The sequence below is a fragment of the Acanthaster planci genome, linkage group LG08 (assembly GCF_054643075.1).
Source record: "Acanthaster planci isolate LZ-2023a linkage group LG08, COTS_SCS, whole genome shotgun sequence".
In the NCBI taxonomy this organism is placed as follows: domain Eukaryota; kingdom Metazoa; phylum Echinodermata; class Asteroidea; order Valvatida; family Acanthasteridae; genus Acanthaster; species Acanthaster planci.
In genome coordinates, this window is record NC_141784.1 from 10182163 (window position 1) to 10195418 (window position 13256).

The window sequence follows — 13256 nt, forward strand, 5'->3', positions numbered from 1 at the left end:
TCTGATCTGTATAAATTGGTGTATCTCACCACATGCCAAATAATTATATTCGGGTTTGATCGATTGTTACACGAATGACTATTACTGCAATTGTTAGTGCTGTAAGATTGTACTGAGACATTCAAAACTTATAGATGAAGATGTGTATTGGTACAAGATGTAACGGCGTTTTTACCAGATACCGATGGAATTAATAACCGGCGGACCAATATTGTACGGCGCTCAATGTGCTTCGCTACCGCCCATGTACACTGTACATGAGCTTGTCTTGTGTACAATTCTGTATACGTGTAGTTAAGTACATGTATTTTACTCTTGCGTGTTTAGTTCTAGAACCTGCAAATAAGTGCTTTGCACAGGGTATTACATGTACAGTCAAATGCATGTAACTTTGATTCTTGTCAACATTTGGGTAGAAATGGTCAGGATTTATTGGAGGTCGGAGCGGCCGCGGGGAAATGAATATTTAATTGAAGTGGATGAAAAGCAGCAGAGCAGTTTAGTGTCGGGGAGGGGGTACAAAAAAGCCAACAGTTTAACATCGTGTTTTCTGAGAAAATTGTTTTATCATCACAAAACATCAAAGAAATGACAAAGTGAAGCCGAAGGGCTGTCCAGAAACCATGACAACAATGAGCTTTAACACTTTACCCCTGCTTGGACATCAACACAAGACAAACGTAATAAATTACAACCTGGGTTTCATGTCTTTTGGGGGACACAAACGAACAACCCAGGATTCCAAAATAAATATGTGCATACATGTATGTACTGCCATACAAAAGTTGACAATCTTACACATTGCACAAGTTGGTTGAAAAAATACTGCAGAACCTGGACGCGTCAATTGGGTCCCACGTAACCATATTTCACACACACACATTCACGTTCAGAGCAAATATCTTGGTTACAGCTAAAATTACATCCGAAAAGGTAACTTTCATACAAGTGTAAGCACAGAAATTCACTAAGCAAGAAGCTACCAGTATAGATTGATGTTGCAGGTGTTGCTGGTTTTTAGCTTAACTGTACTTTCTACTAAGCAGCTTCAGGAACTGGACTACGCAAACACTTTGACATGTGTATGTGTCTTCACATCACAGTAGTATTTAGCCACTGAAGGACAGGTCACTGGTGCAAATGAGCATTAATGGCCCAACACTGGCCACCCTCTGGGGTACTGATGTCCGGCACAATACATCACCGGTCAGGAAATGCAGCTGGCTATCACCTAACTATCTTAGGATTTCCGGAAAACTGCCTCGCTCTATTGAAGCAAACAGTTCTCCCACACCCAGTCATTCTCCTTTTGACTGCAAATGTCACCTTGGCTGGCTTTGTATTTTGTACCGATGGTGACTTTCGCACCTTAAGGAAAGCTGAGGTTTACTGACGAAATATATTCAGGACGTATATTTTAGGTCTGTGATACCATCTGTTTGAGATTTTGTTCCACTGAGATAATACTGTACACACCTTTTGTCACAAAACGTATTTAGCAACTATCTTTCACTCTTCAATATGCAACATACACACAGCTCGGTAGGCTCTGCTACAGTCAGCCGGTGTCGCGAAAGATGTCAGACGTAATGACACTGTGCTGTGTACCTGGCAGAAGGGGGTCTTAACCCGTATTACAATTTGTGTTGAAAGAAACAGAGAAAACAATTCCATTGGTCACTGAAAACGTCCTGGATGCAAAACAGAATTTCTACAGTAAGTTGGTGTTTAAAAAAAGAAGACCTACGTAATAGTTATTATTACTCCTAACTTCTGCAAGTCTTGGAGGTGATACAACGCTTAATATCCCAGCATCTTTAATAACACACATAAACTTTGTAAATCATTAATGCTTTTCAAGGGCCTCCCAATCCCTTCCCGCAAACTGCAAGACATTGTCAATGGTTCTGATAAACGGCCACAGAAAAATTTCATTTACGTGGGTTTAGAGGTTCCACTGAGTTTTAAGTGCACGTCAGAGAAGTTGTGTTGCATACATCGAGCATGTTTTGACTTATCAAGCATGGTAGTCACTCTATGCTAGTCTTGCTTTGGAATGCAGATGACGAACGGTCAAAACTTGGTTTTTTTTTTATTCAAATAGAGAATAAAGCAGGTGAAAATGGACAATTTATGACTCATCTGACACTGACACCTAGGAAGCAATATGTCTGTGTGCTGTACATGTGTCATGGCTAGCCAATTCACACCACGTACCTGTGCCACAAGACCCGCACTAAGTGACAACTTACTGTACCCTGCACTACAGTATCCCTCTACATTAAAAAAAACAATGAGCCCCATTGGTGAGGGTGACATTTAGTCGACCTCCTCGATGGTTGGTCCACTGCTGCCAGTGCTAGCATCAGGCGCCGCCCCACCTGCCCCTGGCATACCTCCGGGCATACCTCCGGGCATACCCCCGGGCATACCCCCTGCTGCACCCCCTGCTGCCTCGTACAGCTTTTTGATGATGGGAGTGCAGATCCCCTCCAGTTCCTTCTGACGATCCTCAAACTCGTCCTTTTCAGCCATCTGAGAATGAAGACGGGAAAGCCAAATCAACGATTAAAACCTGACCTGCAGCTCTGTACTTTGAGCCTAAACAACATGAAAGCGCAAAAGCAAAGCGTCTCCATCTTCCTTGGAATAAAACAACTGAGAATGTTCCTATTCCGCTGGATGGGGATGTTGGTCCATCACAGCGTAATCCCCATCCAATGCCAGTACCCGTTTCTACACCTGGACGGAGGGAGGCAAGTAGGGACAAAGAGCCTTGCCCAAAGTAATGACATGCGTCCAGCTGCTGGATTCAAAACTCATAACCTTCTGGCAAGTCACAAAAATTAACCACTAGGGCATTCTTAGTCGCCTTTACAAAAAATCAACCAAAAAAAACCAGATATACATGTAACCGACCCAAAAAATGACATGGGCTTGTGCAAGGGGAAACCCCACAATGTTCTATCGGTAATTTTTAATGACTGGGTGTAGAACTGCAATATTATGCAACTGTCAGTATTACAGCTTTTCACAGATTGTATCGGCCTCAGCTGCTTTCACCAATTACCAGTTACACGGATGGGATGTTTAGCCATTCAATAAAATTCTAAATCCATTTATGAGTTAGGTCAAATGATTACCAGAACTGAAAACACAGCCAGGACAAGGCAATCCATGGCAAGTGAAATGTGAATCGAAGAGAGATGTGTTATCTGACACAACTGCCAATTCGTATCTGCTACTGTTATCTTACAATCCATTCTGCTCGCAGTGCGAGCAGGGACCGAAAGCTTGGAGGTAGGGGGTAATTTGGGAGGTTGCACCAGCAAGTTTACCTGGTTGCCGTCGAGCCAGTCAAGGACCTCCTTGCATTTATCCAGGATGGCTTGCTTGTCCTCGGGGCTGATCTTGTCCTTTAGTTTCTCATCTTCGACGGTGGACTTCATGTTGTAGGCGTAACCTTCCAGGCCGTTCTTGGCGGCAATGCGATCCCGCTGGGCCTCATCCTCTGCCTTAAACTTCTCAGCATCAGCCACCATCTTTTCAATCTCGTCTTTGGACAGACGACCTAGGCAAATATAAACACCTCCGAATGAGCTTAATTCCAACTTGAACTAACTCGGGCAGTGTCATGGGAATTCTTTAATGGGGGGAATTAATTTCAAATTAAAGCTGCGTTACTCAAAATGTCTCAAGAAGTATTTGAACAGGTACGAATCCAATTGACTTCATGCAAAGAAAAAAAAGGTTAGCATCTTGTAATGAAGGTTGAATATGCCATTCCCATGGAAATTCTCTTCTTCAGTAGTTGGAAAGCACTAAGTGGTTTCAAGATGCTGGTAAAGAAATAACCCAGCACTACGATCACAAGAGCCACCTGGCAACTGACAAAAACTCGGAGAGTTAGGGTTCCTTAAAACCTGTGACTCATGCAGAAAAGCACCACATCCATTAAGTACAGGGTTTCAGTAAGTCTGGGATCTTGAACAGAAATCTTGTTCCTTTCGTATCTCTTCTCAAGAGATGCATATCACCACAGCACCCACGGCTGCACAACGGTTCATATCCCTGCCTTCCACCGGTGTGGACTGGGCTCAAATCCCACCTGGGCTGGCATGTTCACTCGGTACTCGGTGCCAACCTGACTCTGTGGGTCTTCCCTTCATAATCTGCTGCAGTGTTGTAACAACCTCTTAAAACTGCAATCACCTCTCTACAGTTTCTTTGAGGCTTGAGAGCACAGTGCCAGGGGAACATTCGAGGTATCCTTTGTTTCACGGCCAGAAGTAAGAATAGCAAACTGAAGATAAGGCCAGATTCAAGCAACTACCGCCTCACCTTTGTCGTTGGTGATGGTGATCTTGTTCTCCCTGCCTGTGCTAGTGTCGACAGCGGACACATTCAAGATGCCATTGGCGTCAATGTCAAAGGTCACCTCAATTTGCGGGACGCCTCGTGGTGCCGGTGGTATGCCAGAGAGCTCAAACTTGCCCAAAAGATTCTGCAACATTGAAGATTGACCAAGAAAAAAAAATCTGGAGTCACATGACCACTCCATGACCAGTTCTGCAGCCAATCCACTATCAACTACTTTTAAGTTATTGTACTTCTTTCATGTAAGTAGTGCAGTTTGAATAAAACCATGATTTTTTGAGGCAAGGCACGATAGTACGAATGGCCAAATTTTCTCATATCCAAACTTACTTTAAGTTTATTATAACTACATGCTCACTTCTCCTTCCAACAGAATCTTCAACATGCATACTGACTGGGACCAGTCACTCATTAACACTTGATGCATCATCTTACTGTGACACACAAATCTACAAGGCTAGAGGGTAATAAGCCGTTATCGGTAAAATATTCCCAAGATAAACACAAACAATGCAAACTTCACAACTTTCGCCGCTCTTAACCACTAAAGTGATCTGCAGACACATTTTTATGCTTCAGATCACCCGGACAAGGAGATAACGTGGGGTAGAGGAATGCTTGAAAGTCTGAATACCATCTTTCAGCCTGGTTGCGGAATGGTAAGTTGCAAGTTGCAAAGCACAATGGCTGCCTGGAAGGGGACTCCAGACTTACGTTGTTTGCGGTCATGGAGCGTTCCCCCTCGTACACCTGGATCAGTACACTGGACTGGTTGTCCGAGTAGGTGGTGAACTTCTGGGTTTGCTTGGTCGGGACCGTGCTGTTTCTCTTGATCAGCGTGGTCATGACGCCGCCGGCGGTCTCCAGTCCGAGCGAGAGTGGCGCCACGTCAAGCAGGAGCAGGTCCTGCACCTCCTCCGATTTGTCTCCGTGCAAAATGGCCGCCTGCACAGCTGTAACGAGTGAGGAAACCAAGCAACATCAACCACCCAGAAAGTCAGCCTGGGCCTGGAAATTCTCTTCACGATGGATGACAGCTCAAAGCTTTTTCTGCGATTTGCATGGATGACAGAAAGCATTGATTTTTGGAAGTAAAGAAATGTTTACGTTTGGATTAATGTTCACATGACACTGGCATTTTGGCCAAGTCTTGACTGGCGGAGGAACACTTTCAGCTGTCTGCTGAAGAGAAAATTACAAAACGAGGTCAGTCTATGGGACCAAGACAGTTGATCTGCTAGAATACACTGATCTGATATGCAGTGATGACATAACGGAGTTTGTTTTGTGCATTATAAAAAGATGGTTGGTAAAACACACAAAAATGTTATTTAACCATCACCGGTCATGTCTGCATTACTTAGCTTTAGCTTGAAAAACACTTTTGCCTATGGAAGCTGCAAGTCAACCCTAACCCCCTAGGGACCATTGAAATCCTGCGTAACCTTGTTGGGTTCAGCATGGTTAGGGCTAGGCTGGTGGCTGCAGCCTTTTCCCATAGACTTTGTGTTCCCGCCAGCTGCAGCCCGGTAATCCGGATGCAGTCTCACCTGCTCCGTAGGCCACAGCCTCGTCTGGGTTGATGCTCTTGTTCAGATCCTTGCCATCGAAGAAGTCCTCCAACAACTTCTGGATTTTGGGAATACGGGTGGAGCCGCCGACGAGAACGACGTCGTTTATCTTGTTCTTCTCAACACCTGCATCGGCTAAGGCCTTGACCACGGGTTCTAGGGTGCTTCGGAACAAATCCGCATTCAGCTCTTCAAAGCGGGCTCTCGATATGGAGGTGTAGAAGTCAATCCCTTCAAAGAGCGAGTCAATTTCAATGCTAAAGGGGGGGGGGAGTGGCAGACAAAATATCATGAATAAATTAATACCACGAATGCAGATTTTCGTTCAGTGTTGAATTTCAAAGCATTTTTTTCCGGACATCTTCATGCCTGACAATCAACAGCCACGTTGCTTGGGGCACATCCACTCACCTGGCCTGTGAGCTGGATGACAGGGTCCTCTTGGCTCGCTCGCAGGCCGTGCGCAGCCTCCTCAGGGCTCGCTTGTTGGTCGACAAGTTCTTCTTGTGCTTGCGCTGGAACTGGTCAATGAAGTGGTTGACCATCCGGTTGTCAAAGTCTTCACCCCCCAAGTGGGTGTCCCCATGAGTGGACTTGACCTCAAATATGCCATCCTCGATGACCAGCACCGACACATCAAATGTGCCCCCGCCCAGGTCAAAGATCAGGACAGTCCTCTCGCCGCCAACCTACAAGACCAAGACCAATTCAGTTGGCACATTTCAACAAAGTAAAAGTGACCAGGTGTGGCTGCGGGCGGGAATAACATGTACACCTACAGATGACAACGGAAAGAGCCCGGTCAATCATTTAATGAAAGTGGGGGTGCCCCAGGAGGAGGCGAGCCCAAATGTGTCAGCCGGTATAGTCTTAATGAGAATTTCTGTCTTGAAATTTAATAACTACTTGAGGGCGGTCAAAGAAGTAGGAAACAATGGAAAGGTATCTGCCAAATAAATAAATAAATAAAAAAATAAGGGTAGGGGACGTGTACATGTATTCCTCTTTTGTCCACTTCTACTGCCAGAGGCAGGAACACACGTTTGGTTTTTGTACTTGTCGGGACAGGACATGTTGGAACAAGCTACGGGGACGAAAGCAACAGTCCCCTCAATGCAGGAAACTGCCCGGGCATTGGTACCTTCTTATCCAGACCGTAAGCAATGGCAGCTGCGGTGGGCTCGTTGATGATACGCAGGACATTGAGGCCAGAGATGGCACCGGCATCTTTGGTGGCTTGGCGCTGGGAGTCATTGAAGTAAGCCGGGACGGTGATCACGGCATTGGTGACAGTCTGTTGATGGGAGGCACAAAAGTGAACCAAAGTCATACGGTGACATAAGCTTGGGCAAAAGCAAGTAGGCACCTGCAAATTTTGGCACTTTATTTACAAACACTGCCTTATTTAGACTGCTATAATAATGAATAACTGATGACACCCTAGCAAATACACGGTCTTTGAAATGGGGCATCACATAATAGCGCTTTTACACTCAATGACTCCATAAGCAACTGCCAAGTTAAAAATTAATGCCTCCATATGAGAACAGGAAACACTGAGCTAAAAACAAAGCAAAACAAACCAGAAAAACCCAAACCTAATTACATCCCCCCCCCAAAAAACCAAACAAGATACAAACAAAATACGCAGAAACAGCAGGACAGGGTTCCAAACCTTTCCGAGGTAAGCCTCCGCTGTCTGCTTCATCTTGACCAAAACCATGGAGCTGATCTCCTCAGGGTAAAATGTCTTGGTTTCGCCTTTGTATTCAACTCTGATTTTGGGCTTGGTGGAATCGTCTACGACGGTGAAGGACCAGTGCTTCATGTCCGACTGCACGGATGGATCATTGAACTTTCGACCAATCAAACGCTTTGCATCTAAACACACAAAACAAGAGCAATGCCAAATATATATGTCTACTAAGGAACACGGACGATTTTGACAGAGCAAGTCAAGACACAAGGGGATATGTTCACAGAAATCAAATCAAAATTAAAGAGCGGCTGGTATTCGTAAAACATTTTACAGAAGTGCCCAACTTCCCTTGCGCGACTTCAACTGAGATGTGGCTGGACGCGTCTGAAATTAAGTTGAAGTGTAATGGTCACTTAGGAATCACGTTTGCTTTAAGAGTAATATTATACGATGTTTTTGCACAAAACAGGCTTACAACAGAAGAACAGCAACCGTTATTAATATGTATTTACTTGTTGGGAAAGAAACCAACAAAAAGCAAATACTTGGCAGCAAACTTGAATTTTTAAGTTGTCTGTGTTTAACTATGATTTAGCAGATTCTGTCAACTGATCTGCTTATTTTTTTAAAAAGCAGGCAGACCCATTGTCGACCTGACAAATAACTTGTGATTCAATCGTGTCCGCTTTGTAAGCAGTCCTGTTTCGGGAATTCTGTCTTACCAAAGACAGTGTTGGTAGGGTTCATGGCCACCTGGTTCTTGGCTGCATCTCCGATGAGACGCTCCGTGTCGGTGAAGGCCACATAGCTTGGGGTGGTCCGGTTGCCTTGGTCATTGGCGATGATCTCCACTTTGCCGTGCTGGAAAACGCCAACGCAGGAGTAGGTGGTGCCAAGATCAATACCCACAGCTGGAGCGGCCATATTGCTAACTGTGAAATTTAACAATTCAGAAACTTTTACAGCCTTAAACTTCAAGACATTTACACACAAGTGTTAACTGTGAGTAACATATGCGGCCTACGGTAGAGTAATCAATGAAACGACTCACCAAGGCTTGCACTTAGCTAGACAAAATGTTTGGGGAATTGGGGGTTGACAATGCATCCCCGTCCTTTATCCTGGGACCAGTTATGCTTTACCACTGCCTGCACATTGTCAAACATGCTTGGCATTGGTACCAGTATATTTCAGAGGTTTCTGAAAGGGTAGAGTGTTAGCTCATCTGCGCTACTATCACTGCCAGTGAATTCAATAAGAAAGCATGTTCTCATCGATAACAGCTCAAGGTTCTACATGTACATGAACCGACGCTTGCCTCAAAGATTAGACACATGCAGCACAGAGACAGTGGGCTCCAGATGCCCTAAATAAATGTATAGTTTGTTAAAAAATTGAATAGCCAAATTCAGTAAAACCACCAGTACTGGAGCACATATATACCATATTCTTACACATCTGCATTTCCTGGAGTGGGATCCCCATGACAGGAATCCTACTGTAATCAGGATATCCTGATTTCAACACGCATTAAAAATTCAATCTGTTTGTAAACTTGTACGTGAATATACTGTACCATATACACGTACATGTATCCATGAAAAGTTGACATCATCTGCAACATGAAATATAGCCTTGTGTTCTCAATCAAAAGGAACTGATTGGAGCAGGTGAACCTGCAGAGCCTGTGACTTTAAAACGCACTCGCAAGTTTTCAATTTTATTTTTTTCCACAACTTTGCATCGGTTTCAGGGATCAAAATTAATGGGCGCAGGTTGCTAAAATGCACTCATTTGTCTCAGAAATGCGCCCGTAATCATAATGATGGGCGCAAGTACTAACGCCTGTTTGATTCATGTACCTGAACATTTTTAAAGTTTGTTTCTACTTTTGTCATGAAAATACCGGAACTTTTTTACTTCACTTCGGATCAGCCTTGTCACGGAACATGGTACAATTTTGTTTACGATGTCACTGAACACGCGCCGCAGTCTCGCATGCACTTACACGAACGTACACACACACGCATACCCGTTGCCTGTGTCACGATTGTAGGAAACTGGCCCCTCGTGCATAAATTCAAGTCAAACGCGTGGATTCGGCTTAGACTTCAGCTTCGCTGGTTCCAGTCATAGCTTGAGCATGTGGTTTTGAACCATGCTCCAAAATAGCTGGAACCAGCGAAACCAAAGTCTCAGCCTAATCCACTCGTTTCAAAAATGCCTCAATGCTGCAGTTAGTACCCTTTTACGTCTGTCTGCATATGCATGTAATAAAGGCCCAGTGCCCGACTTTTTGCATAGCGTCGCTAAGCAAAGTTGGTTCCAGTTGAGGTTCCAGTTGGTTGCGTACTCATTACTAGTTGTACATGTACGTCATGTGCAACCCCCCAAAATAACTCGATACAGGCTTTAATATCTGTTAAATTAAAGTCTAAGCCGTAAGTTATCAGTGTCATTAATTTAAACAAAACCAACAGCAAGGACCAGGGTCTTTGCTTTTTTTTCTTGAACATATATCTTTAAAATTGTATTGGAGCTACTTTTGCCTGTAAACTGACAAATTCAGCTGTCTAGGGAGCAAGTACTTGCTCCAGTGATGATTAGCCCAATTTCGAGCCCTGGGTTAATTGAAAACTACTCCAATCATTGTTTCCCTCTGAAATTTCTTACATCGTAACATTTCAGAGCAATTCCATGCACCTGTTAACACTGGTCAGGCTGTTACAGGCCTCATTGTTCTTGGTTTCATTACCCCCAGAGAAATTTAAAAACTTACCTAAATACACTAACAAAAACTTAAGCCATTATAAGCATGGGTATGATCATTTCAGTGTTCCAAGACCATTCGTTGTTTACATCACCGTTTTTGATCTTCCGGGAAATTTTCTTCCACACCTGGGAAATGATAAGCATTCGCCTTGTGCTTTCTTGTGATCAAATGTACAAGAACAGGTGAACTCATTCGAAGGGATTATCGGATGTTGGGTTTTATCTGCTGTCTGATGTTTTAATCAGAACATCGACCGGCCTCCGATCCAATCCGACATTTTGACCGACATTAAGAATGTCGTTGAAAACCCAACCTTAACATTACGTGTATGTACACCTACACCAAATAACAAAAAAGCAGTGTACGCCCTTTAAGTGTCAAGTTACAAAGACTGGAATTTTTTTTTACCTTTCAGTGATGGAAATAAGAAAATAGAATCGATTAGCAAATTTGCTAATCATAGTCAAAGTGTCATTTGATTACCATTATGATGAAGTTGACTTGCAAAAAATAAATAGGCCTAATTCAGTACCATTACAAAAATTTCAAACGGCTTTGATTTTTGCCTCTTGCAACCCACGTAACCAACTCATAGTAAAGGACGATGTCTTCCAACTGATTTCTTGTTTCAGCCATGGCATATCTCTCTGCCATTTTTCAATGGTACATTTGGATTTTTTGTTGCGCATTGATCACCACGTAATGACAGAAGTTAACGCGTGCTTACGTACGTGCGAGGGTATCGCGCTTGGGGTGTATGCACCTACGTTGTGCACTGCGTAGTTCATGGCGCCACTTATCATGCACTGAATGTACACACGTGTGCACTCGTACCGTAGACGCAGAGAATACCATGAATGTACTCGTCCTCAATGTTTGAATAGACCTTTCACAACTGAGAGATTACTACAGTATTGACTTTCACGACTGTGGACATGGTGGACAGGTTGGTGATTGCTTTTTGGTCCAAGTAATGAACAGGCCAAATGAATAATGAAAACAGTCTCGAGCAAGGGTTTTCAAAATTGTCCAAACATGCCAGACAGAAATCCGGGATGTTCATCATGTTCATTCTCACGGCCTAAAACTAAAAGTGCATGGATGTGAGATGCGACTTGCAGAGTCTCAGGCCTAGCCTACTCGGACTAGTACTAGTAGGACATGATGTAGGATATTTACGATAAAACCACTTCCCAATAGACCTATGAAGGGTGCACTTCTTTGTTACTTCGCAAAAATATGTGAGACATCTTTTGATCGCCATGTGGGCTGCATGTGGGCGCCACGGCCTCTTGTTACTCAACATCAAGTTACAAACTAACGATAGCGTGATTTGACGAAAGCTGATCAAAACTGAAGTCTTCATCATATTCCCATAACACAAGCGTATAAAACTAACTTTTTCCCTAAAATGTACCTACCTCTTTATTCGTAAATACACAAAAATGACAACTGAAGGCGAATCTATAAAATGGTGAAATTTTGGTTATGTAGGCCTTCCAGCTTCGGGAACTTCCGACCGATTAGCGAACCAGTTACAGGATACGAACACGTACTTTGTCAGTTCTTTAAATGTGTGACGTCAAGCGCAAGCCGGCCGGCGCGGTCGCGGTGAGCACGTGCGAGACAAAGGTCACAGAAATTTCGAGAAGCATCTACCACGTGCCATTCTTATCCAATTGAAAAATCCGATACAAAACGTATGGGGGTATATTCAATTTTAATTTTACTGATGAACATGTGCAAATTTGTTGGGGGTTGTACATAATGTATATAATGAAACTCCTCATGAGGTGAGAGGCTACGCCGTAGTTTAATTTTTTTTTTCAAAATCAATCCAGTCTGCTAACTAAGAATTTATTTTCACATCACACAGCCGCAGCCATTGGATGAAAATGTACCACGTGATAGCACCATCGGCGTGGCGAAAGGTCGTGCATATCATGCATAATTATTCTGACGTCAAAGTTTTCACGACTTCCGGCCGGGCACACGCACGGCGGCTAGATCATCATGGCCGAATCAGTTATGAGATGCTCCTTTAAAATTTAGACCCATTTAAGACTTGTCCCCATGGGTTGCGTGTGTGTTCTTTGACCTATTCCAATCTCACAAAGGGGCACCCTGCTTTCTGTTTGTTCCCAACTCCTTTGTTCAACCATCGTCCAGCCATCTGCTTTCTGGACAAGTTCAATCAAGTCGCCGTCGGACAGAGCTGTTCAGTGTCATTTTGCCTTTGATTCAGTCCAATGGGATCCCAGGCCGTCTAAATCAGTTTTCGCATTTGAATATCGACCATTAACCTATACATTGAAACATAGTAACCTACAGCACATCACTTAAAGGTTTCAGTTAGTGTTTTCGTCTATCAACTTCACGGAAAGTAGCGTCATATAGTAAGACGTATTTCCTCAAAAGAATGCTTGGGCTTTGAAAGCTGATTTAAGGCCTTGCTGATCAACACAGGTCCTTATTGTGGAATTTTATGATGCCACGTGAACACAAACATGGTTTGGTGCATAGTAAATATATCTTTATTTTTTGGCTTCTAAATTGGACCTGGTATGACGTCATAGACATGGGCGTCGTCTTTTGTCAGAGGGGGATGATTTCCAAGGCGAAAGTATTTCATACCTACTAAACTGATTTTCAGCCCAATCATCCCTTTTTAATCTCTTTTCTTTCTTTCCCTTTTCCCCCACTTCCTTGTAATTTTTTCCAATGATTCGGGACACCCATGGCCTAAGAATTTTAAATACTATTAGAGAATACCCACTTTACAAAAGCGGTCCGTATTATTTTGAATAGTGCTGCCTATCATGATCATTCTGCTCCT

General features: G+C 43.5%; 1 protein-coding gene across 1 annotated transcript; it reads right to left on the reverse strand.

The window, feature by feature from the left end:
- Positions 1–546: 546 nt before the first annotated feature.
- On the reverse strand, positions 547–12002 carry LOC110979332 (heat shock cognate 71 kDa protein-like). Its single transcript, XM_022235034.2, has 10 exons — positions 11842–12002; positions 8370–8579; positions 7624–7829; positions 7090–7242; positions 6360–6637; positions 5928–6205; positions 5092–5330; positions 4342–4504; positions 3339–3571; positions 547–2535 (listed from the first exon to the last, which is right to left on the reverse strand). The coding sequence occupies exons 2-10, from the start codon at positions 8569–8571 to the stop codon at positions 2320–2322; spliced, it is 1968 nt and encodes a 655-aa protein (XP_022090726.1). The 5' UTR covers positions 8572–8579; positions 11842–12002; the 3' UTR covers positions 547–2319.
- Positions 12003–13256: the final 1254 nt, after the last annotated feature.